General features: G+C 46.9%; 1 protein-coding gene across 1 annotated transcript in view; it reads right to left on the minus strand.

Moving 5' to 3' along the window:
• Positions 1-22,111, minus strand: part of Csmd2 (CUB and Sushi multiple domains 2) — a 633,859-nt gene that overhangs the window by 98,337 nt on the left and 513,411 nt on the right. Inside the window, exons 32-39 of the mRNA XM_029561678.1 lie at positions 18,941-19,135; positions 17,460-17,576; positions 14,775-14,888; positions 6,728-6,823; positions 5,454-5,657; positions 4,755-4,879; positions 4,160-4,256; positions 3,054-3,158 (exon numbers count right to left, since the gene is read on the minus strand). Coding sequence (XP_029417538.1) covers positions 3,054-3,158; positions 4,160-4,256; positions 4,755-4,879; positions 5,454-5,657; positions 6,728-6,823; positions 14,775-14,888; positions 17,460-17,576; positions 18,941-19,135 — 1,053 coding nt within the window. The remainder of the gene's footprint in view (positions 1-3,053; positions 3,159-4,159; positions 4,257-4,754; positions 4,880-5,453; positions 5,658-6,727; positions 6,824-14,774; positions 14,889-17,459; positions 17,577-18,940; positions 19,136-22,111) is intronic.

Below are 22,111 nucleotides of genomic sequence, written 5' to 3' on the forward strand. Positions count from 1 at the left end.
GGTTCGTAGCTGCCATGTAGGTGCTGGGAATTGAACCTGGGTCCTCTGCAAGAGCAGTCAGTGCTCTTAAACTCTGAGCCATCTCTCCAGCCCCATTTTTTTCTTCTGAAGGAAATTTACATATAACAAAGTATTCAAATGATACGCATACATGCTGTATTTGCCCAGTATCGCTACATTAGTATATGTACATATATATTGCGTTTTAATAAAGGTTTGTTAAATACCCATAAGACCCTTATCAAAACTAGAGGCCATTGAGCTGGGGATGTCGCTCAGTGTTTGCGTAGCAAGTGCTAGACCCTGAGTTCCATCTCAAGCATCACAAACCCTTTCATCAACAAAAACAGACAGAAAACTATAGGACATTGCTGTCACCCCATAAATCCTGTCTTCCCCTTCCCAGAGTGCTCCTGTCCTGTACATGCTTCTAAGTCATGGCCATGATGCTTGGAAGTAAAGCCTGTTAGGGCCTATGTCCAAAAATCCTCAGGAGTGAGATGAGAGATCCCAAGGATGAGGCTAAAGCAAGTGGGACCTGGTCATTGGTGGGCTTCTCAGCAACCAGGCTCCACAGGCCCCTTCAAAACCATTCACTTCCACAATAGCAACTGCCCAGCTTCTGTACCCTTTTTGTAGATTATCTATAAAAATACAAATGGGGGGCTAGAGAGATGGCTCAGTGGCTAAGAACACTGGTTGTTCTTGCAGAAGACCCGGGTTTGAATCCCAGTATCCACATGGCAGCTAACAACTGTCTGTAAATCCAGTCCCAGGGGATCCGACACCCTCTTCTGACCTCCACGGGCATTGCATGACACAGGTGCACTTACCTACATGCAGGCAATACACACATACACATAAAATAAAAATAATAAATAAAAAAAACACAAGTGAGGGGCTGGAGAGATGGCTCAGTGGTTGAGAGCACTGACTGCTCTTGCAGAGGACCCAGGTTCTATTCCTAGCACCCACATGGCGGCTACGAACCATCCTTAAATCCAGTTTCAGGGGAATCCAAAGCCTTCTTCTGACCTCCATGGCACTGCATGACATGGGTGCACTCACATACATGCGGGCAATATACTCATTCACATAAAATAATAAAAATAACAAATAAAATATTAAAAAACCCACAAATGCAGGGCCTCAGTTCCTAGAAACTCCAGTCTCCCAATGTCCAGGCACCTCTTTTTCTCCCTATCTCTTCCTGCCATGAGAGGACAGTGGAGGAGGAATGTCAGCTACTGAGAGCATCTGGTTCCCTTGGATAAGGATAACAGAGATGGGCTGAGCTTTTCTAGGGAATGAGGCACAGAATGACAAGGGAATGTAGCAAGGAGCTGCCTTTGGAAGAAGAAAGAACAGGGAAGCTTCCGGGGAGTAATTAAAGATCCACCTTATTAGATAAAGAAGTGAGTCTGGACAGAACAGAATATAGGAGGTAACGAGATGCTCTGGATTATACAAGAAGCCTGGGCTATTTCGTTCCACCAAATAAGTGGATTCTGTGGAGAAGTCTCAGGGGTTCCTGTCCTGTCCTCTATCCCCAGTGTCTTTGCTCCGGCTTGTCCAACCTTTTGACATTGTGATACAGTGTTGTCTTCTACAAAGTTTACTTCTGAGAACTGAGTAATTGAGTTACAGGAAAACCAAACTCTTAATGTTTACGATTTAATGTTGTCTGTATTCATAGCTGTCCTGGGGTGTGTGCAGCCTATGGGTTCCAGGCTGGACATGTCTACAAGTTGTCCTTGCTCTTGCCCAGAGGTGCACTCCACCCGATAATGAGAATCCTGGACTCTAGCATGTCCTCCCTCAAACACATGGATCGAATTCATTCTTCTAGCAGACCCAGATGGGGATCTGCATACCACCCAGTGTTGACCCCTCTGGCCTCTAGCTCCATCAAAGCCTCCCACATGCACAGGCCCATGTTGTCAGAGGTGCTTGAGCTAACTAGGCCTCCTCACATTCTTGCTTTTCATTCCAAACCCAACTCAAGCATGGCCTTCATGGACGTTGTTCCCTGGGTCCTTCCCTAGCACACTGAGTTGCCCTGACTTACCTGCCTCCACACCTGTCTCGTCCCCTAGACTTTGTGCTTTTGAATGTAGGGACCTTTGTGCTTTTGATTCATCTTTGTCCTGTGGGCTTCAACACAAGACCAGGTCCACTACAGGCACTTCCTGTCTCTTTATGACATTCCCTCCAGGTAGAAGCTTTGAACCACTGCACTGGCATCCAGAAGCATCTATCCACAAGAGCACTTTGTAACGCTGTGATGTGCTTCTCTCCCCTCCAGCCTCTTTCTAGCAGGATTCTGGGATTCCAGAGGAACTAACCAATCTCGATCCTACCTGATCCTAGCAAGATCCAGCACAGTATCTGGCATGTTGAAAGCGCTTGGTGATTTTTCACTGAGTACCTGTGCAGCGAATGCTGCTGCCTACCAATTCCTCCCTGTGCCAAGTGAGGGAAGGGAGCGGGGCCAGCAGCCCAGGAGGAGGGCCACCCTCCTCCATAAACTTCTTCATCCCTACAAGGCACAGTTACAATTCTTTCTGTTCAGTTTTTTTGGTCTTGACCACTTAGGATACTGGAAGCCAGAATGGAGGGGCTTGAGCCTGAGGTAGGAGTCTGGTAGAAGGCAAGTCAGGCTTTCAGGGAGAGAAGGAACTTTGAAGATAATCATATCATCAAATCAAGTATCAGAGGCTGATTTACAGAATTGGAGCAGAGAGCACCTCAAATTATTTAGTAGGGCCAAGGCCAATTATTAAGCACTTTCCTATTTCTGATATAGACACAAAGGGGGCACCCTGTTTTAGGCTACAGAGGGTTGACAAGCCAGTGGAGCCTGACTTTGCCCTACTGTTAACTTATGTAAGCTTCAGACATTCCTCGGGCCACAGGTGCTTTCTCTGGTCAGTATAGACTTAGACGAGATGGAGGGGACTCAGTCCCAGTATAACCTCTGCTCAGGGTGGAGACCCAGATCCCTTGTGTTCCTACCCAGATCCCTACACACAGCCATGACCCTGAATTCTCACTTTTGTACTCCAAGTGGAAGCCAGCCGCAGACACGCTGATGTCGGAGTAGAAGTGGAGGTAGAGCTGATTGGAGGTGCTGTTCAGAAGGGCAGGCACGGTTGTTCCTGAAAAAAGATAACAAAGATAGCAAGGGTCATTCAAGCATACCCTCGCCAGCCTCAGCTTTACTTGTTCCTCTGCTTCTGCTGACTCCTACATTCTGGGGCCCTCTAAAGCCCTCAGTTATCAAATTCACTACATGACAGATGCCATGTCTCTAATGACCCAGTGAAGGGAACCATAATATGCACAAGGTTACATCCCGATTCTTGCAGGAGAGGGCACTGTTCTGGAGGGTGGGAGGGTGAGTTTGCTCCCCACTCAGCCATCTTCAAAATGACTCTGACATGTACAATGATCTGGTCAGCCCAGCAGGGTAGACAGTTTATCTGGGAATGCACGACTCATTTCTTTATCTTGGCAGCATGGAGTTATGGGCCTAGCAGATTCCGATAACTGTTTTGGCCATTGGGCAAAACCACATACCATTCCCTGGCACGTGCCTGCCACTCAATGCGCAGTAGAGTAACCACTTAAAAAGTGAAACAGAGCTATCATATTCCGTTTCTAGAGGACTGGCAACAAATGAGACACCAGACCTGGTACACGACTGATCATCACAGCGCTAGTCTCAATAGCACCATACTGAAAACAATGTGGACATCCACTGAGTGATGAATGGCTGAAGAAACCATGGCCTGTCCACACAGTGAAGTGCTGCTCAAACAGACACCGGGGGGACTGTGAAACCATTATGCTGAGTAGAAGAAGACAGACAGAGAACATAAGATTTATATGAACTGCCTGGGCCAGGGCAAGCCAACAGGGAAAGATCAGTGGCTGCCAGAGGCTGGGGTGAGTGCGGGGGATGGGGAGTGAGTGTGAATAGCACTTGGCCTCTCTTCGGGATAACAGAAAGGCTCTGGGAGTAGTTAGAAGTGATGGCTGTAGAACAATGCTAATATTCCAATGATTAGATGATGATGATGATGGTGGTGGTGACGATGGTGACGATGATGATGTCTCTACCACCTTACAAACTGAAGCCCTGGATATCCCTCTTTACCTGAGAAACTCCCCAGCATGGTTACAGTGTTATCGGCTCCATCAAACACTTCCAGGGAGTCCCAATTCTGCTCTGTGACAAAACTGATGACTTGAATCTGGAAAGGCAGAAGGACTGCGTTGGTCAAGTGGCCTGAATCCCCTGCCCCCTTCTTGTGGTTAATTCAGTTGATTGAGTACCTCCTCTGGGCCTGGATCCTTCCCATAAAAGTAAGATGTGATCCCTGACCTCAGGAGCTCATTGACAATTGAAGCACAACACCTTAAACTATTTGAAGAAGGTCTCCCAAGGACCCCCTCCAACCTTCATATTCCAGTTCCAGGCCCACTTCCTTCCCTGAGCCAGCCTGGATGGCTGGAGTCAAAGGCTACCTCTCATCCTTCCTGAGTTACCTGTCTTTCCTTTCACTTCTCTCCCCTATCTGCTGTGATCTCCTGCTGGGGGCCATCCCTCCTCATGTGTACTATGCCTCCAAAGCCACCAGGCCAAGGACAGGGCCGATATGTCTCCTCCCAGCTCTGCCTGGCTCAAGGTCTGAAAACAACCAGTACCTGTCGGGGAGGGCCACTTCATTGAAGTGTCTCCTTGTTCCTACCTGGATGCCAGCACCTTCGGGGACCATGATCTTCCATACACAGTTGAGGCTGTTGAGGTAGGGCTCTGGGAAGCCAGGGGACAGGATGGTGCCCCTGCGCTCAGTGAGGTTGCCACCACAGGGCACTGGGAAGAAACACAGCTCTGGTCAGAGGCCCCAGGTTCATGTTTGTGGCTCTCCATGGGAGCCCCTCCACATTCCTCCTTCAGGGCTCTGGCCTCTGCTGAGCCACCTCTACATGCAAGCTTCTTCCTAGATCCCCAGGTTCACCTCTCTCAGAGTCTACAGTCTTCTGTAATTCCTCTCTATGCTGGTTTCTCCTCTGGATCCCAGATCCCCAGTCCTACCTCCCCAGGGTCCCTAGCTTTTGCTGGGCCTCCTCCCCATGCTGGCTTCTCTCTTTGGGACCCTCTTTTATTCTCAACCACCTCTGAGACTTGACCTCGCTGGTCTTCCAGGGACTTGTACCCTGGCTCCTCTCTTCATAGATAGCCCCCTTTCCAGCTCTTCTCCATGCTCTCTTCACACTGATTCACAGGACCAGACGAGAATGACTTGGCCCGAATGGGACATTTTCTTTAGGTGTTGAAAAGGACTGCTGAATGTCTCTGGGACATCTCTGAGGACTGGCTGCATCCGCTGAGGAGAAAGGTCTGCTCTCAGCCTACCCCTCTCTGTCTTGGCCGACCAGGCACTTACCCACACAGGTTGGTGCAGAGACATTCCACTGTGCCAAGGCTCCAGGCACAGGGAGACATTCGATTTCTGGGGACCCTTGCAGGGCATAGCCAGAGTTGCATTCAAAGCGGACGATGGCCCCCACCGAGAAGTCACTGCCCAGTCTCTTGCCATAACGGGGTTCAGGCACAGAGCTGCACTGTGTGGCACTGGTTCGAGGAACCGCTGTGGGGACAAGGGCACTGAGTGGGCTTTGCCCTCAGAGAATCTGGCCTAGTGATGCATGACAGAACTGGAGCAAAGACACCTGGAGGGGAACCCTGGGAGTTCAGGGCACTTTTTCAGGGCTGGTGTGGGAACTTTTCAGGGTGGAGCCCATTTTGAGGCACACTGTTGGACACACAATGTTGTGGCCCAGGTTATAGAAATCATACAGTGTAGTGAGAGACCCCTAAGTCCAGATTTTAGGCTTAGTGATGCTCCTTCCTGATCAGGGTCCCACAGTCCCTGACAGGGACAATACCCCCTCCCTTCCACTTTCCATGCCATTGGCCTGCCACTGGCCTCTCCTCCCTGGGTATCATAAGCCCTTGCCCAGGGCCCACTGTGACCTGACCACAGGGGTGACTTGTGGGACCCAAGGATGGCAGGTGAGATTACACCCACACAGGGAAATACAGGGCCTCCCGGGCAGCGGGGAGGGTCCTACCAATGTGGCTGTTCTCCTGGGCAAGGGGAGGTTGGGGCCTGCAGGTAAAAGCAAAGGATACTCTAGAACTTTCCCTTCTGGGCCAGTTAAAAACAAGAACAAACTGATTAGCTGCTTGATTGCAGACCCTCTTTTAATCCAATTGTGAGATACTAGTATTACCCTCGTTGCACAGGTGAGCAAATGGGTTTGCAAGACGTGGAATGGCCAGTGTCTACCCCTCTAATCAGACCCTGTGTGTCCCCCATATCTTTACTGTGCCTTGAAGACCAAACCAAGCTCCATGGGGTAAGAGGACTAGGATGCCCTCAACTGCATTAGGGCAGCACCACATATTGAGTGCAGGTAGGACAGAGGGGGGCAGTGGGGAAAGGAATTAACTTCCCGCATCAGTTTTTCTTCCTCATTCAATATAGAACTTGGTCCAAGAAATGTTGATTGGGAAAACAGATGTATAAAATTGAATTGAACATCAGGGACTTGTTCCCCACACTAGTCATTGGCCACCAAACGTCCTGAGAGAGAGGTATCGATGGGGGCAAAAGGTCACAAGGTCACCGAGATGACCTCTGAACTTCTTACATACCTTGGTAGACAAAGTGGAAACCCCTGGCTGGTGCTTGGCCTTTGGCACTAAACTTAATGAGAACTTGATTGGAGGTGGCCAAGGGCAGTGACTCTCCTGCAGAGAGGAGCGAGGAAGAAAGGAATACAGTGAGCCCGGCACCAGGTCTCAGCAGTTCAACAGGCAGCCGCATTGCACACAGTGACTCCTTCCATCTTCCAGACTCACTGAAACCCAGCATCACAGTTCTACACCTTACACTGGAAAGCTTACAGACGGGGTCTGGGAATGTAGCTCAGTTGGTAGAGTGCTTGCCTAGCGTGCACAAGTTCTGAGTTCCATCCCCAGTACTGCATGAACTGGGCATCGTGGTACGTTCCTATAGTCCTAGCATTTGGGAGGCAGACTCAAGAGGATCAGAAGTTAAATGTCATTCTTAGATAGATAGTAAGCTTGAGGCCAGCCTGGGCTACATGAGACACTGTTTCAAACACAACACTACAAACAAAGCAAAGTTTAGAGATGACTTTTGCATCTATGTTCTCCCTTGACCCGTGGCCATTGTAAAGCTGGAAATGCAGAGCTCAGCACTCTCATTCACAGAGCAAGACAGAGAGATTCAGAAACACTGCACGAATTGCCCAGAAAGGGGGGCATTGCTAAAGTTACTACGCTGACTGGTGGTTTACTTGGAAAACTAACATCAAGCTCATTAAAAATAATTAAATAGGCACTGGCTTGGGGAAGGAAGGATACACCATCATCTGAAAGCAAGTGGCCTTTCCCAGACCTCCCTTGAAGTGATAGAGAAGCAGAGTAGTAATTTATGGCTCCAACTTGGTCCACCTTTGAGCGTAATACGGAGCGTAAATTTTAGCTATGCAGAAACAGCCCAGTGGAAGGCGGGGCTGTCGGACACACACCAGGACGCATTATCTTCCAACAACATCACACAAAAGGTAAGGGGAAGCCTGCATGGACACGGGGCTCTGAGGAGAGGCGGCATGGGCAGCTTAGATCTGTTTGGTGTGGTGTGGTTGGCGAGGGCGGGACTGTACCAACTGGACCTGCAGCTGTGCAGCACAGTCCCATGGAAGCCCATGGGGGAATGTGGCGGCATGGTCGCTCTGCATGATGCTCCTTTGCAACATCGAGAATGGATTCTATCTTCAAAACAGAAAGCTAGAAAAGTAGGAGCGACAGAGGGTTAGGTTGTGTCTCCACTGGGGAGAGGGCTGGAGTTCAGACCACCAAGGAGTCGTTGGGCAGGCCCATTGCTAGAAACCCCAAGATGCCATCAGCCACAGGGATGGTAGAGAGCGTTTTGCTCAGCACATTTAGATTGGTATGTGGCTGCAGTGACTGGTCCTGAGGAAGATTTGTTGCCCCAGCTAACTTCTGGCTGCTGAAACAGAAAGAACCTGGGAAGACAAAGCCATGCCCCCCATTAGCACTGCTCCTTTCAGCTCTGCCTCTAACCTTCTCTCTCCTGGCTTTTGGTCATCTGACCCAACAGTCATGAACAAGGGCCCCAGTGATGGTTTCCAGAGCCCAGGTGGCTTCAATCCTAAGCACATGAAGACCTTCCTCCCCTGGGAAAAGCACAAAGCAAAATCACTGGCCAGAAGTAAAGTTTTAAGGGAAGGGGATTACAGGGAGAAGTCAAAGCAAAGATTTTCATGTGAAATACAGCAGAGAGCAGGTAAACATTTCATGCTTAACACAAAGATGAACTGAGTATCGTCATCTGCAAAGTCAGAGGAGGAAGACACACCAGAGGGAGGATCCGACTTCAACAAAGGCTATAGGGAGGTGATGCTCAAACATGGAGAGACACCCTGACACACGGCTGGTGGGTTGTGCAGTGTGTGGAGATGAAATTGGGGCATTCCTTCAGAATCTATGGGGGAAGGAAAAAGAGGTCAAAGCCACAAGACAAATGACAAGCTATGTCGGGGGCAGAGGGGGAAAGTCCCTTAAGCAGACATAGCAAGGGGGAGGTTATTTAAGAAGAAAGATGCCTTTATGAAGACTGAGACTCAGGCCACAGCTGCTTGTCGAGTGCCAGATGTGACGAGTGAAAAAACTCCCACAGCGCAGCCCAGTGCGCTGCTTAATTTTCAAATTAAAAAATTTCCTATGGATAGGAAAACATTGGCAATTCACAGGGACGAGGACTCAGCTTGGACCCCCATTTGTCTGTTATGTGAAATGCTGAAATAAAATTCATGAACAATTCATGCAGTTTTTGAGCGAGAAAGTGTGTGACCCAGTAATTTGATTTGCAATCAAGTTGTCACTTATGTGATATGTCAGAAGGAAGGCATTCTTATACATGCAAGGCGACAGAGAGCCCTGTGGTTATGGTTGTGAGCCATACTCAAGAACTAAAGGAGAGAGACTAAAAATTAACAGGGATAGACTCTGCCAGGGAAGGACGGCTGGTCCCAGATGACCGTTGTCAGTGAGGCGATGACCAAAGGCCAGTGTTAAAACTTGTCCTTGGGGAAGAAGCTCATAAATTTAAAAAGTATTTACTAAGACCATTAGCATAAAAGCTCAAATATACAAATGACAAACTGGAGACCAGAGACAGGTCAGGTATGAGTGGAAAAGCAAACAAGGAAGGAAAGCCTACCAAAATCATAACGCCAGTCTCCAGAGAGACCGAATCAGATGAACTGACACAACCCAAACACTTCACTTGCAAAAAGTAAGCCGTCTTCCTCTCTGAAGACCAAGACTCTTGGAGGAACTGAGGAAAGACACATCAGCAAACATGGAGAAGAAATCGGTAGACATACAAGCAGCCCTCCTCCAGACATCGCAGCTGTAGTGGAAGACAGGTCAGCACAACACTTCCAACTACCTCTACAACAGACACAAGACTAAGACCAAGATGCCGAAGAGCATCATTTTTCTTAAACCCAACATATCTCAGGAACAGGGGCACAGTTTACTCTTGTCAGTTCAAGTGTGCGTCATTATTTGTGTTTCTCTAAGTGAGGAGCAAGATGCTAAATCTCTCCCTCCCTCCATCTGCTGTCTGCTGACCCATGTTCCTTCCCCCTCCCTCTCTTCCTTGTTTCCTCTCCCTTCTTTCCTTCCTCCTTCCTTTCTTCATCTTTCCTTGTTCCTTCTTTCCTTCCTTCCTTCCTCCTTTTATATTGGTTTTATATAAATATATACCCATTTATGTTTATCTATAGGCCATATCTATCATCTATCTATCTATCTATCTATCTATCTATCATCTATCTGTCTATCTATCTATCATCTATCTATCTATCAATCATCTGTCTATCATCTACCATCTATCTATCTATCTATCAATCATCTACCTATCTATCTATCTATCTATCTAATCATCTACCTATCTATCTATCTATCTATCTATCTATCTATCTATCTATCTATCATCTATCAATCTATCTATCTCTCTTCTATCTATCTATCAATCATCTATCTATCATTTATCTATCTTCTATCTATCATCTATCTGTCTATCATCATCATCATCATCTATCATCATCTATCAACCTATCTATCTATCTATCTATCTATCTATCTATCTATCTACCTACCTATCCTCTCTCTCTCTTTTTCTCTCTCTCTCTGTATGAAAACCATCTTACCCTGAGAGATCTTGATTGGCATTGAGTGAGGTGGTGGTATTGAAAAATAATTTGGTGGAGAACCCCAACAGATGGATCTGAATAATAAAATTAGACTGGACTCATAGTTATTTCCAAGCTCGCTCACTCCTACCAACAACTTTAGTGGGCAGAACTTGCTCCGTACATTTTCAGATGAGGAAACTGATGCTCACAGAGGTTGAGGACTATGCCTTTAAGTCTCATAGCCAAGCAGGGCAGTCAAGTCCGGCCAGCAGGACTGCAGAGCCTGACCTCTCCCTTCTTGCTGTCTGCCCTCTCCACCCGACAGAGAACATTCTTCTCTAATACTTATAGAATTTCATACACATGTGCAGGCCAGAGGAAGATGTTGGCTCCTGCTCTATCACTCTGTCTTTTTCTCTTGAGCAAGGTTCTCTCACTGAACCTGGAGCTAGGCTGGCAGTCAGCAATCCTCCTGTCTTCATCCCCCACAGCACTGTTACATGTGTGCACGTGGCCAAGCCTGACTTTTTACGTGGGTACTGGGGGTTCAGACCCAGGTCCTCATGCTTGCACACCAGGTCCTCTCTTACCCTCTATGCTGTCTCCCAGGCCAGAAGAGACATTCTTAATCAGCTCTTCAAAATGAGTGTCAAGACTAAGCAGAAAGCACTGAGTGTGAAAATAGCATGTATCAAAATTGATGGCACAAACTGAACACCTGGCTGTAAGCAAGCTCTTTATTTTTTACCTTTTTAAAGAGTATTTTATTTACTTATTTTTATTTTACGTGTATGAGTATATTGCCTGCATGTATGTAAGCGTACTCATGAGGTACGATGCCTGCAGAGGTCAGAAGAGGGTGTCAGATCCCTTGGAACTGGAGTTAGGAAGTTGTTAGTCACCATGTGGGTTCTGGGAACCAAACCCAGGTCTGTAGCAGCAGACAGGTCTCTTAACTGCTGAACCACCTCTCCAGCCTCTGCAAGCTCTTTATTACACCAGGAAAAGAACAAGCAAAGCTCTCTATTTAGGAAGTTACAGTAAGAAGAACACAATAATTTGGAGAAACAAAGGGACAGAGAGATTACAAAATAAAAGCAGAGCTAATTAGAAAATAACAAACTCCACAGAAGAACTGATACACTGTAGTAATAAAAATTTAAAAAAAAAACCAACAAAACCCCATAAACCTCCAGCACAACTAAGAAAAATGGGGGACCACAGATTCAGCACTCAGTGCTACAAAGGCAGGGAATACAAGCCCGGAACAAGGGCTATTAAAACTTATCACAGCATATTATATAAATTACATTGCTAACTTTAAAAGAAATTAGGAAATGAATTTTACTAAAAGATAAAATATCAACATTGAAATTAAAGTAATAGACCTGAATAGACGAGCAACGGTGGAAAGAAATAAAGGGAAACTACTGAGGAGGAGGGACTAGGATAGGAAGCACATTTATTTGCAAATGACATTGTGTAGCACCTAGAAGCCAGGAATTAGGCAGTGGTGTTGGCACGATTGTGAACAGTTCAACGGGTTTACAAAAGGGAGATGGCAAAAAACAAAAACAAAAACAAAAAAACAAAACAAGAAAAACCAAAAGCTGGCCTTAGAATTAGCAACTGAAATGTCTAAAAACCCTGATGACGTATCTGGTAATAAAGTTAACAACAAAGTTACTACTGCTTTAAATGACATTGACAACTTCTCTCCCAAAGGATAAAGTACAAAAGATAAATGGAGAGACACATCATATTCCTGAATGGGAACATGTATTGATATAAAGATGTACGTTCTCTCCAATATAATCCGTAAGTTTTGTGAAATTCCAGTGATAATTTTGATGCATTACTTTTTTCTGTTTTTTGTAAAGATACTTTATTTATTATTTTTGTTTTTGTGGGTATGAGTGTATTGCTTGCATGTGTGTAAGTGTAATGCCACGTCATACAATACCCCCAGCGGTCAGAACAGGGCATCAGATTCCCCTGGGAACTGGAGTTATGGATGGTTGTTAGCTATCATGTGGGTGCTGGGAGTCAAACTCAGGTCCTCTACAAGAACAGCCAGTGCTCTTAACTGCTGAACCATCTCTTCAGGCCCGACTTTTTTTGGTTTTTGAGTCAAGGTTTCATGTGCTACGCAGCCTTGAACTTGCTATGCAGCCAGGGACAACCTTGAACTTCTGATCTTTGTGGTTCTACTTCCCAAGTGCTAGAATCACAGGTCTGTGCTACTATCCTGAACTTACATGGTGCTAGGCATTGAACCCAGGGCTTTGTGCACACCGGGCAAGCACTCTCTCGACTGAGCTGTATTCCTAGCCCTATGCAATTTTTTAAGTTGACATAGTATTCCTAGATTTTATTTGGAGATAAAAGCAAGCAAGAATGATCAATTAAAAAAAAAATCCTAACAGCTGGTTGTGGTAGTATAGGTCTGGGAGACAGGAGGATCTGGAGTTTGAGGCCAACCTAGTCTACATAGAAAGACCTTGTTTCAAAAATAAAAATAAAATCAAAGAATGCCCATGAGGATAGATAGGACTGTGTATTTAAAGTTATTATAGGGGCTGGAGAGATAGCTCAGTGGTTTAGAGCACTTGCTGCTTTGCAGAGGACCCAGGTTCTGTTCCCAGCACCCACACAGAGGCTTAACCACTGTCTGTAACTCCAGCTGCAGGGGATCTGATGTTTTCTTCTGACCTCTGTATGAACAGCATGCATGTAGTGCACTTATATACATGCAGGCAAAACATTCACATACATAAAATAAAATAAATAAATCTTTAAAGTTATATTAAACACTATTATAGTTCAGTAATAACTAAAACCCGTACAGAAATAAATACACACTTGGAGAGAACAGATTAAAAAGTATAGAAAAACACTCCATAAAAATTTCATATATGTAAATTTCGTGTTTTGAAATTTTATCAGGATAACCGATTAACTTAATTTGTTAGTCTAGAGTCTCTGCATTAAACAAATAAAAAACTAAATTCCAAAGGAATTAAGACAAAGCAAAGAAACTAAAAAGAAGAAACAGAAAACCCAGAGGAATATTCAGTTGATCAGCATAAAAACAAAGGTGTGAACTCTAAAAGAAAGATCATAGATTTACTATCAAGGGAAATTTAAATGTTCTGATGTTAAAAACATACCCTGAAGAAAATTGAGTGGCAAACAGCAAACTGGAGGGGAAAGATTTTTATAGCATATAAGTGAGACAAAGATTTTATTATATATAATATATACTGCCTACAGTCCTGTGGGTCTCTACTTCATAAATAAAAAAACAAAATGCTAACAGGAAAATCGACACAAATTTGCAAACAAGACACCAATTTAAATGTTCTGATGTTAAAAACATACCCTGAAGAAAATTGAGTGGCAAACAGCAAACTGGAGGGGAAAGATTTTTATAGCATATAAGTGAGACAAAGATTTTATTATATATAATATATACTGCCTACAGTCCTGTGGGTCTCTACTTCATAAATAAAAAAACAAAATGCTAACAGGAAAATCGACACAAATTTGCAAACAAGACACCAATTTGCAAACACAAATTGCAACAAATTTGCAATGCATGGGCCCATAAACACATTATAAAAAGGTTACCAACTAACCAGCAATATAAAAAAGCAAATTAGAAGAGGAGATGTATTTTGACGTTTCAAATTGATGATGCTCTTGTTTTGTGTCTGTTTTTAATTACCTTGCTCTTGTGAAAACAGAGCACGCCCTCTCACGACTGGAGAACAGAATAGCAGGATCGTTCTATCAGAGCTATTTGACACTTTATATAAAAACCCTAATGGTCTCACCGTATCCTTTGGCATGGCCACTCAGATTTGCTAAGGTGCAGTCAGGGATATGTACAAAGATTTGTGTTTAATACCGTGAGTTATTATACATAAAAACAGAAACAAAGGGAATGTGCAGTGCTAGCAAATCCATTACACAAATCTTAACTAACTATAGGAGAGTCTACAAAGTAGCACTAAAAACCTTATTATAAAAGAGAAACATAATGGCAGAGGAATGCTCACAGTGAATAATTTCAATAAAATATGTAAAAGGTTGTCTAACGAGATCTGAAGATTGGAAGAGAATATATTAGTTCTTAGTAGTTCTTTCTGTGAGTGTCTTTATTTAAAATTCTCCCTTACAATGATTTTGTTTCACCTCTGAATTTTCTACAACAAAAACTCAACGTGCTTATAATGAAAAGATGGGGTCTATGTATGAGCTGACAGGAAGATGCAATTCTGTGTGTGAGGGTGGTTCCCTGTTATGTGTGGCCCTTCTGATGTGAAGATATTCCAGCATATTATGGGCCATAAGGGTCTACCTGTGACCACAGTGCTTACAGGGCCTTGCTTTTGGTAGCAGGTCCCGGATGGTCCAGCCTCCCCCCTCTCCCAATCCCTGGGTACCTGTGTGGGAGCCTGAGAGCGAGCTGAGGAGTCGGGAGTGCTGGCTGTGGCCGTCATGTACCTCCACCACGTCGTTGAGGGCCGTGTGGAAGAAGGCAAACTGGCCAAACACCACTGTGAATGAGACACATGTAGATTTCGGTGTAGAGAGCAGGTGGGCAGGCTGGAGTCCAGGGATGGGGATGGGTGGGGATCAGCTGGCCTCAGGGCAGGAGAAGGGCAGTGGGAGAAGGTGCTGCTGCTTCAAGGGCCAATGGTTTGCTGGCCTTTCTGCTACAGGGTTAGCACATTGGCTAGACACTGGGCATAAGGACATGGGAAGCTGGGAAGGCCCTGGCTGGTCTTCTCCACAGGGGTCAAGACAACATCCAGGCCTGCACTCAAGGTCAGGCTGGTGGAGGTGGACTGAGCCAACCTTATTCCTTAGTCCTTTCCACATAGCAGCCACAGCAGCTACTTGAGGACACAAAAGGGCTTTCAGTATTATCCCCCATCTTCCCTGATCTCAAGACCCTGTCTCTCCCCTCCAGCTTTGCTTCAAAGCCTCAGCTGACTAAGTCAGCCCTGGTCCCCAGCTCTCATGCGGTTAAGAGAAACAAGGCAGGGGAGCAGCAGCCTGCCCCTGAGGCGGGAACAACCATCTACAGAACAGGCATTATCTCCACCCCTTTTCACCCAAGAAAGGACATGGCATGTACCTGGCATTTACTAGGTGGTGGGGACCACACTGACTGTGTGCATCATCTTCTATGACCATGTCTTTTCTAGAGATTATTCATATTTTATAGATAAAGAAACAGAGGCTCAGAGGTTCAGAGAATTCTTAAGATCATTCAACCAGTCTGGCGAAGGAACCATCATGAACCCCTTTTGATGGGAGTTCAGGTCTCCCGCTGTGTATGGCAGGAGTGTCCTCAGCCTTCCCCTCTCTTCAAGTTACTGCTTGATGGAGGTCACCACTGGGCACTGTGGACACAGCTCCCATCCACCTATCTGCCAGATCTGGTTCATTCTGCCTATTCCATTTGGCAGTTGGCCTGGTACACTAGAGGCAGGGGTAGGTAGAACCTTCCCTGTTTTGGCTCAGAGCCTTCAATTCATATAAAGGAGGGCCTCAGTGTATGCTTGTATAGGTTGTGTTTGTGTGTGTGTTGTGCATATATGTTGTATGTACTGTCTTTTGCTATGTGTTGTGTATGTAGTATATATGTCATGTGTGTTGTATGTTGTGTGTTGGCTGCACGATAAGAAAACATTACAGCAGCAGAAGGAAGATTCTTAGTTCTTGACCCATGTGTCAAGGAGGAGAGGTCAGAGCAAGGGAGAAGGGAAGATGTCTAGACCCTGAAAATGGGCCCTGGGCTGTTGAATGAGCCTGCTGTCCCCACAGAGGTGAGCAAGACACACAGAGTTCCCGCCTTCATGGACTGTGCATTTTGGTGCCTCTCCCCACCCAAGTACACACTGAACAAGCAGCTGAACAAAATAATCTCAGGTTGTGTTATTTAACTTCTAGGGTCATGGTACAGCATGACAGGGCAAGCTAGGCCACTTCTGACAGATCACATCACAGAAAGCTCTCTGGCAGCATGACATCAGCACCAAGACCCAAGCTGCCCACCTAGAGGGAAAAGGCCATCCCTCTTCCCAGGCTCAGGGCTCAGCCTCACTGCAAAAAGCAGCTGCCTGGACCACAGTCCCTTAGCAGCCAGTGCCTATGGACAGCTTTTAGCTCTGTGATACTGGCCAAGCTTGGGAATAGGTAACTGGCAAACATCTGAGCTCCTTGCCACAGGAAGGATTCAAGCACATCACTGTGTGCTGAATATTAAGGCCTTTGACTGGACAATGGGTCTTATTGGACAATCCTTCATGACTGTCCTCAGTGGGATCCTGTAGGTCTAAGCTCCTATCACAGTGGCATGTGGGGCAATGTGTGTGCACACAGCTAGGAGTGTAGGCACACTGGGCCCAAGTACTGCTCTGTGCTCATCCCATCTTATCTTTGAGAAGCAGCAGCCAGTTTTCCTAGATGGTCAGGGTACTTTGACGTCTTCTGCTAATTCAACATAAACTGTGTTTTGAAACAGTTCAAGCTGGGCAACTGGTTGACTTTTAGGATCTCCTTGAAATCCTCTGGGGCTGGCAGGGCCCTTGCATGTCCCCACTACCAATCAGGTGCTAATCCTGATTTCTTAGCCTGGGTGTCTTGGAGTCTGGGGGTTTCTCTGGCTTCTCAGGGCAGAGATCTGCATCCTGGGGTTCTTGTTTCTCCTACCTATAGCTGCTGAGGTTCATGGAGGGATGTGGTTCCCAGTCTGTCTCTTAACCTGTGCCTTCAAGCCCAGCTCCATCCCATCCCTTCCCTTCTCCCTGCTCCTGGGTCACTTCTTGCTGGGTCTCTCACAGGTTTGATCTTTAGAACATCCAGTCCCTTCAGTCTGTGCTGTGCTGAGGCGCTTGGGTGCACCCACCTTCCTCATCAGCTCCTCACCCTTGTTCTTCCCTAGCATGCCTGCTCGAGCCCTTCTTTCCTCTCTGCTCAGGAGTGTCTCCGCCAGCACATTCTGCTGTCCTGCCTGTCCTCCCAATTGGACTGGATAATTATGAGAAGCCCGAGCTGTGATCATTTTGGAATAAATGGGGAGGAACCAGAAAACAGAAAGCAAAACAGGGAAATGTTACCATAGTCCTTGGGCACGGTGACAAAATACAAGCAGATCTGTCCGCTGGTGTAGTTCTGGGGGTAGTTTGGGGACAAGACCACTCCATCTGAACCCACATACTGTCCACCACAGGGAGCTGAAAGAGAAGCGAGAGAGGCCTGGTGACCTGGTGACCTCCCTTCTCCCAGCCTGAGCCTCTGGCCCTTCCCAGGATATCCACTCATCCCCGGCCTGAAACCCAGCCAAGGTCCCTCCTGGGCACACATCAGCCTTGCCTTCTAAGTGTCAATATTGACTTTCCTGTTGACTTGTATGGCTTAGAAATGGGCTGTGGTCCCCGTGGCTGAGATGCCACGGTGGCCAGTATCTCCTGAGCAGGAGGCATGATGGAGCTTCTTCTTCCACACTAACCTGCTAAGAGCCACCCGGCCCAGTTACCTTCTGCTCCCATCCTTGGTGCCAACTTCTGCAAGGGTTGGGTCTTGGTGCTGGCCCTTGGTGCTCATTCAGGCAAAAGGGCTTCACTATATTTTAAAATATTTATTATTTTTATTTTATGTGTATGAGTGCATTGCTTGCATGTATGTAAGTGAATCTGTGTCATGCAATACCCTTGGAAGACAGAAGAGGCCATCTAAGCCCCTGGAACTGGAGTTATGGATGGTTATTAGCTGCCATGTGGGTGCTGGGAATCGAACCCGGGTCTTCTGCAAGAACAGCCAGTGTTCTTAACCGCTGAGTCATCTCTCCAGACCCCTTTAAAAATATTTTATTTATTTATTTTATGTGTATGAGTGCATTGCCTGCATGTATATAAGTGCACCTGTGTTATACAAAACCTGCAGAGGTCAGAAGGGAGGGTCAGATCCTCTGGAACTGGAGTTATGGATGGTTGTTAGCTACCACATGGGTGCGGGGAATTGAATCTGGGTCCTTTTCAAGAGAGCCAGTGTTCTTAACTGCTGAGTCATCTCTCCAGCCTTGGCTTCAGTACTTTTGAACTTGGGTGGTTCCCACATGCTGGAGTTCCTGGCACTCATTCCCACTCTCTTGTTAGGACTCTGTGCGACCTAGCCTTCTCTGTAGCCTTGCTTTGTACAAATGACCCCTCAATGTCCTCAGCCTTGAGAGCAAGCCCAGGGCCACCTTAGCTCCCCCTCTTGATCTACTTCCCTGGTGGTATGTCTGGAGAGGACTCAGTTGAGCATCTGTCTGCACAGGGGTGAGGATACCATGTGATCAAGATAGATGAGCACCCAGAGGAACGTGGCAAACCTACTGGTAATGAGCAGATGAATCATGGCCCCTGGACCCTCTCTGATCCCTGCCCCAGCACAGGGTAGGTCTCCTGGGTTGTCCCTCTTTCTATTGCTGCTTTCCCACAGGAGCCACCTGTGAGGACTATGTCCTGCTTCTCCTCCACCGCAGCTCCTTCTGTGCCAGCATCCCCAACATCCCTCAGTCCTCTGACCGACCCCTCTGGCTCCTGGCTGGTCCTACCTGTGCAAATTGGCCTTGGGTTGTTCCACACTGGTTTCCCATCAGGCCCCAGGATACAGCTCAGAGTGGAGACACCCTGAACCTCATAGCCCCCATGGCAGTAGTAGGTGATGGAGGAGCCCAGCTTCAAGTCGGAGCCCACTCGAGTGCCATTCTTGATGGAACCAGGGTCAAAACATGACTCTCGTGGGTTTTCTGGAAAACCAGATAGATAGACAGACAAAGGACTTGTTAGTGACCTGTTTCTATGAGGAGCATAGAGGAACTCATGGCAGCTGGTCCAGTTCCCTTCTGGTCTAGAAAGATCTCTCAATTTAGTCAGAAATCTAAGGTTGGAAGTCATTTTGAGGTGTGAAACTCCCGTTCTCCCCTACTTCTTGCTGTGACCTACACAGGAGGAAGTAAGATCATAACTCTGGGGGTTCTTTTTCATTTCTTTACCAGCCCCTTCCAAGGGGAACGAGTGCTGTCCTGCTTCAAGTGAGCCAGCGGCCCTGCCCAGATCCTGGTTCAGGCCCAGCCCCTGGCTCTTCTCTGACCCCAGCTCCAGCACAGGGTAGCTCTTCTGGGCTTTCTATCTCCAGCTAGGGAGCTGGTGACAGTCTGTTTTGGGAGATGGCTCTTTTCCTCTTCATCTTTTGCCTCCACTCTGCTGGGCTGGGGTGGAGCTGATATCTGTTCCACAGGCCCACATACTTCCGAGTGCTGGGCACTAATACCTAGATCCAAGGAGGAAGTGGGAAACCTCACCCCAACTTCCAGGCTGGGTTCTCCCAGTCCCCCTTGATGTCCGATGTCAAAGGCTCTGATAATGGTTTGTAAGGCTTCACATTGGATACTTCACAGTGCTCATCAATTTATCAAAGCAACAGTGTTTTCTATCCAGCCACTGCCATAGGTTCTTCCCAATCAGGTATAGTGTGAATGTGCCCAAGTGGTCTACTCTTTCAATGCCCCTCTGCACTGTGCCCTATATTACCTGAGGGCTGGAAGTAACAGCTGGGGCCTGGGTCTCTGAAGGAAGGCATAGACTACAGCCTTCCTTCCCACTAGCTGGAAATCTCAAGCAGTCCTGGGGGACAGCCCTCGCTCTCACCCACTTTATTCAGTCCTATCATCGGGGCTGGGCAGTGGCAGGACACCGCTGAGGCACCCAAGAACCTGTCACTGCCCCTCAGGTTTTGGTTAGAGTTTTGCTGGGGTGTGGGGCAACAGGGCTGGGCGGCTTGTTAACATGCTAGCCACCTTTGCAGAAGGGCTGGTGTTGAGAAAACAGAGCTAAGAAAGAAAGAGCTGGAAGAGAAGGGATCAAAGTTCAGAGATGAATGGTTCAGGAGGAATTTTGCTGAGGGCTGTCCCTGTCACCTGGGTACCTTTCAGACTACCTGTACAGATGGCAGTCATTGCTTGAGGCTGTTGCTTAGCTGCCAATCAGCCTGTTGAGTGATGGGACAGGGCCCTGAGGGACTATAATCCTGTCATGTCTAGTCACCCTTGCATTTGAGCTCTTTGAATGTCCCCACTCTTCAAGTCTTTCTCCACAGCTGAGTGTGCGGCGGCCCTGGCTCTACCAGAGTGCTGGAATTCACATGGGCCCAAAGGACCTTCACTCATTTGGCAAAGGCCCCTCCATGGCTTCTTCACGTGCCCCATGGTGCATTACTCTGACCCCTGCATCAAATCTGCGCTCTTCCTAAGCCTGAGGCCATGGCCAGCATTCAAATGGCCACTGGGTAATCCACATGTGAATCAATAAGATATGATGAACTGTCACCATAAATTCATAGTGAGTCAAGTCTCATTTGATGTCCAGAGTAACTAACCGGAACTGAGTTCACACAGAATCAGAATTAGCTGTGGTCCCCACTATCCTTTTCCCCCTTCAATTTCAATGATGGAGACTGGATTTGATTGACAGTTTCCAGGCACCAACTGAGTCCTACAATTCCCAGGCTCCAGGCAGCTAGGTCTGCCCTAATGAGATGCAAAACACAAGTGAGGCCTCCTATCTCCTTTGGAGGAGACAAAAGCCTTGTGCACCTCCAAGGCTCTGCGGAGCTGCCCTGTGGTCTCCTCTGTGACATCATTTCCTGTTCTCCCTTTGTTGACTTTCTCCAGACACATCAGCCTCTGTGCACAGTGCCCCCTGGCCCCTTCACTTTCTTCAGGACTTGGTTCAGTGTTGCCTTCTTGGTGACATTCTCTCTGAGCAATACATGGGGCTGGGGAGATGGCTCAGTTGAAGAGCTTGCCACATGAGTGTGAGGACCTGACTTCAGTGCCCGGGTGATACATGCTTGTACCCCAGTGCTGGGTAGGGCGGAGACAGGTGCATCACTGGAGTCAGCCAGCCTATCCAAATTGATGAGTTCCATATCCAGTGAGAGACCCCGTTTCACAAACTAAGGTGGGAAGTGACTGAAGAAGACACATGATGCTGGCCTTTGGCCTCCACATGCATGTGTACATGCACGTGCATGTGGACACACACACACACACACACACACACACACACACAGAGCTGTTGTGTTTCTTACCCAGTGGTCACCTCACCCATCTCTGCTGTGTGATTAATACTCTCTCGTACCTATATTAGATTAAACTTACTTTGTTCTATCTCCTCCTAGGACCCTTGTTCCAGGGGCGCTTTTTCATTTTTATTATTCTGTCCCAGTGCCTGGCCCACTGTGATAGTCAATGCATGTCTTTAATGGATAAGCACAGAACTTCTAGAAAAGCTGTGCAATGGCTGATGACCTAGTTGCGAGAATGCTCATTGGCTCTTCCTTCTTCTTTTCCTTCCTTCTTCCTGCAGTCTAGAACTCCAGTGTGATGGCCAGGATCCCAGTTGTCATAATGAATCTTGAGACTGCCTCCAGGATGGGAGCCATGGTTCACCATGGTGGGACGGATGACACAAGGGGCCTCAGTGGCACCACCTTACAAGCCCTGCCTGCCAACTTCCTGATTTCTTTTACTGGGAAGAAAATAAAGTTCCATTTTGTTTAAACAACTGTATTTTGGGGGTAAGTGCTGCAGGGGCATTTCCCCCAGCTGAGTACAGCAACTGTACCATATGTTAGATTTTCCTTTTCTTTTCCTTTTTTTTTTTTTTTTTTTTTTTTTTCGTCTTTTTAGGAAAGGGTCTTCCAAGTTCCTTTAACCCCCGCC

This window comes from Nannospalax galili, unplaced genomic scaffold (assembly GCF_000622305.1).
Source record: "Nannospalax galili isolate Female #2095 unplaced genomic scaffold, S.galili_v1.0 scaffold473, whole genome shotgun sequence".
NCBI lineage: Eukaryota > Metazoa > Chordata > Mammalia > Rodentia > Spalacidae > Nannospalax > Nannospalax galili.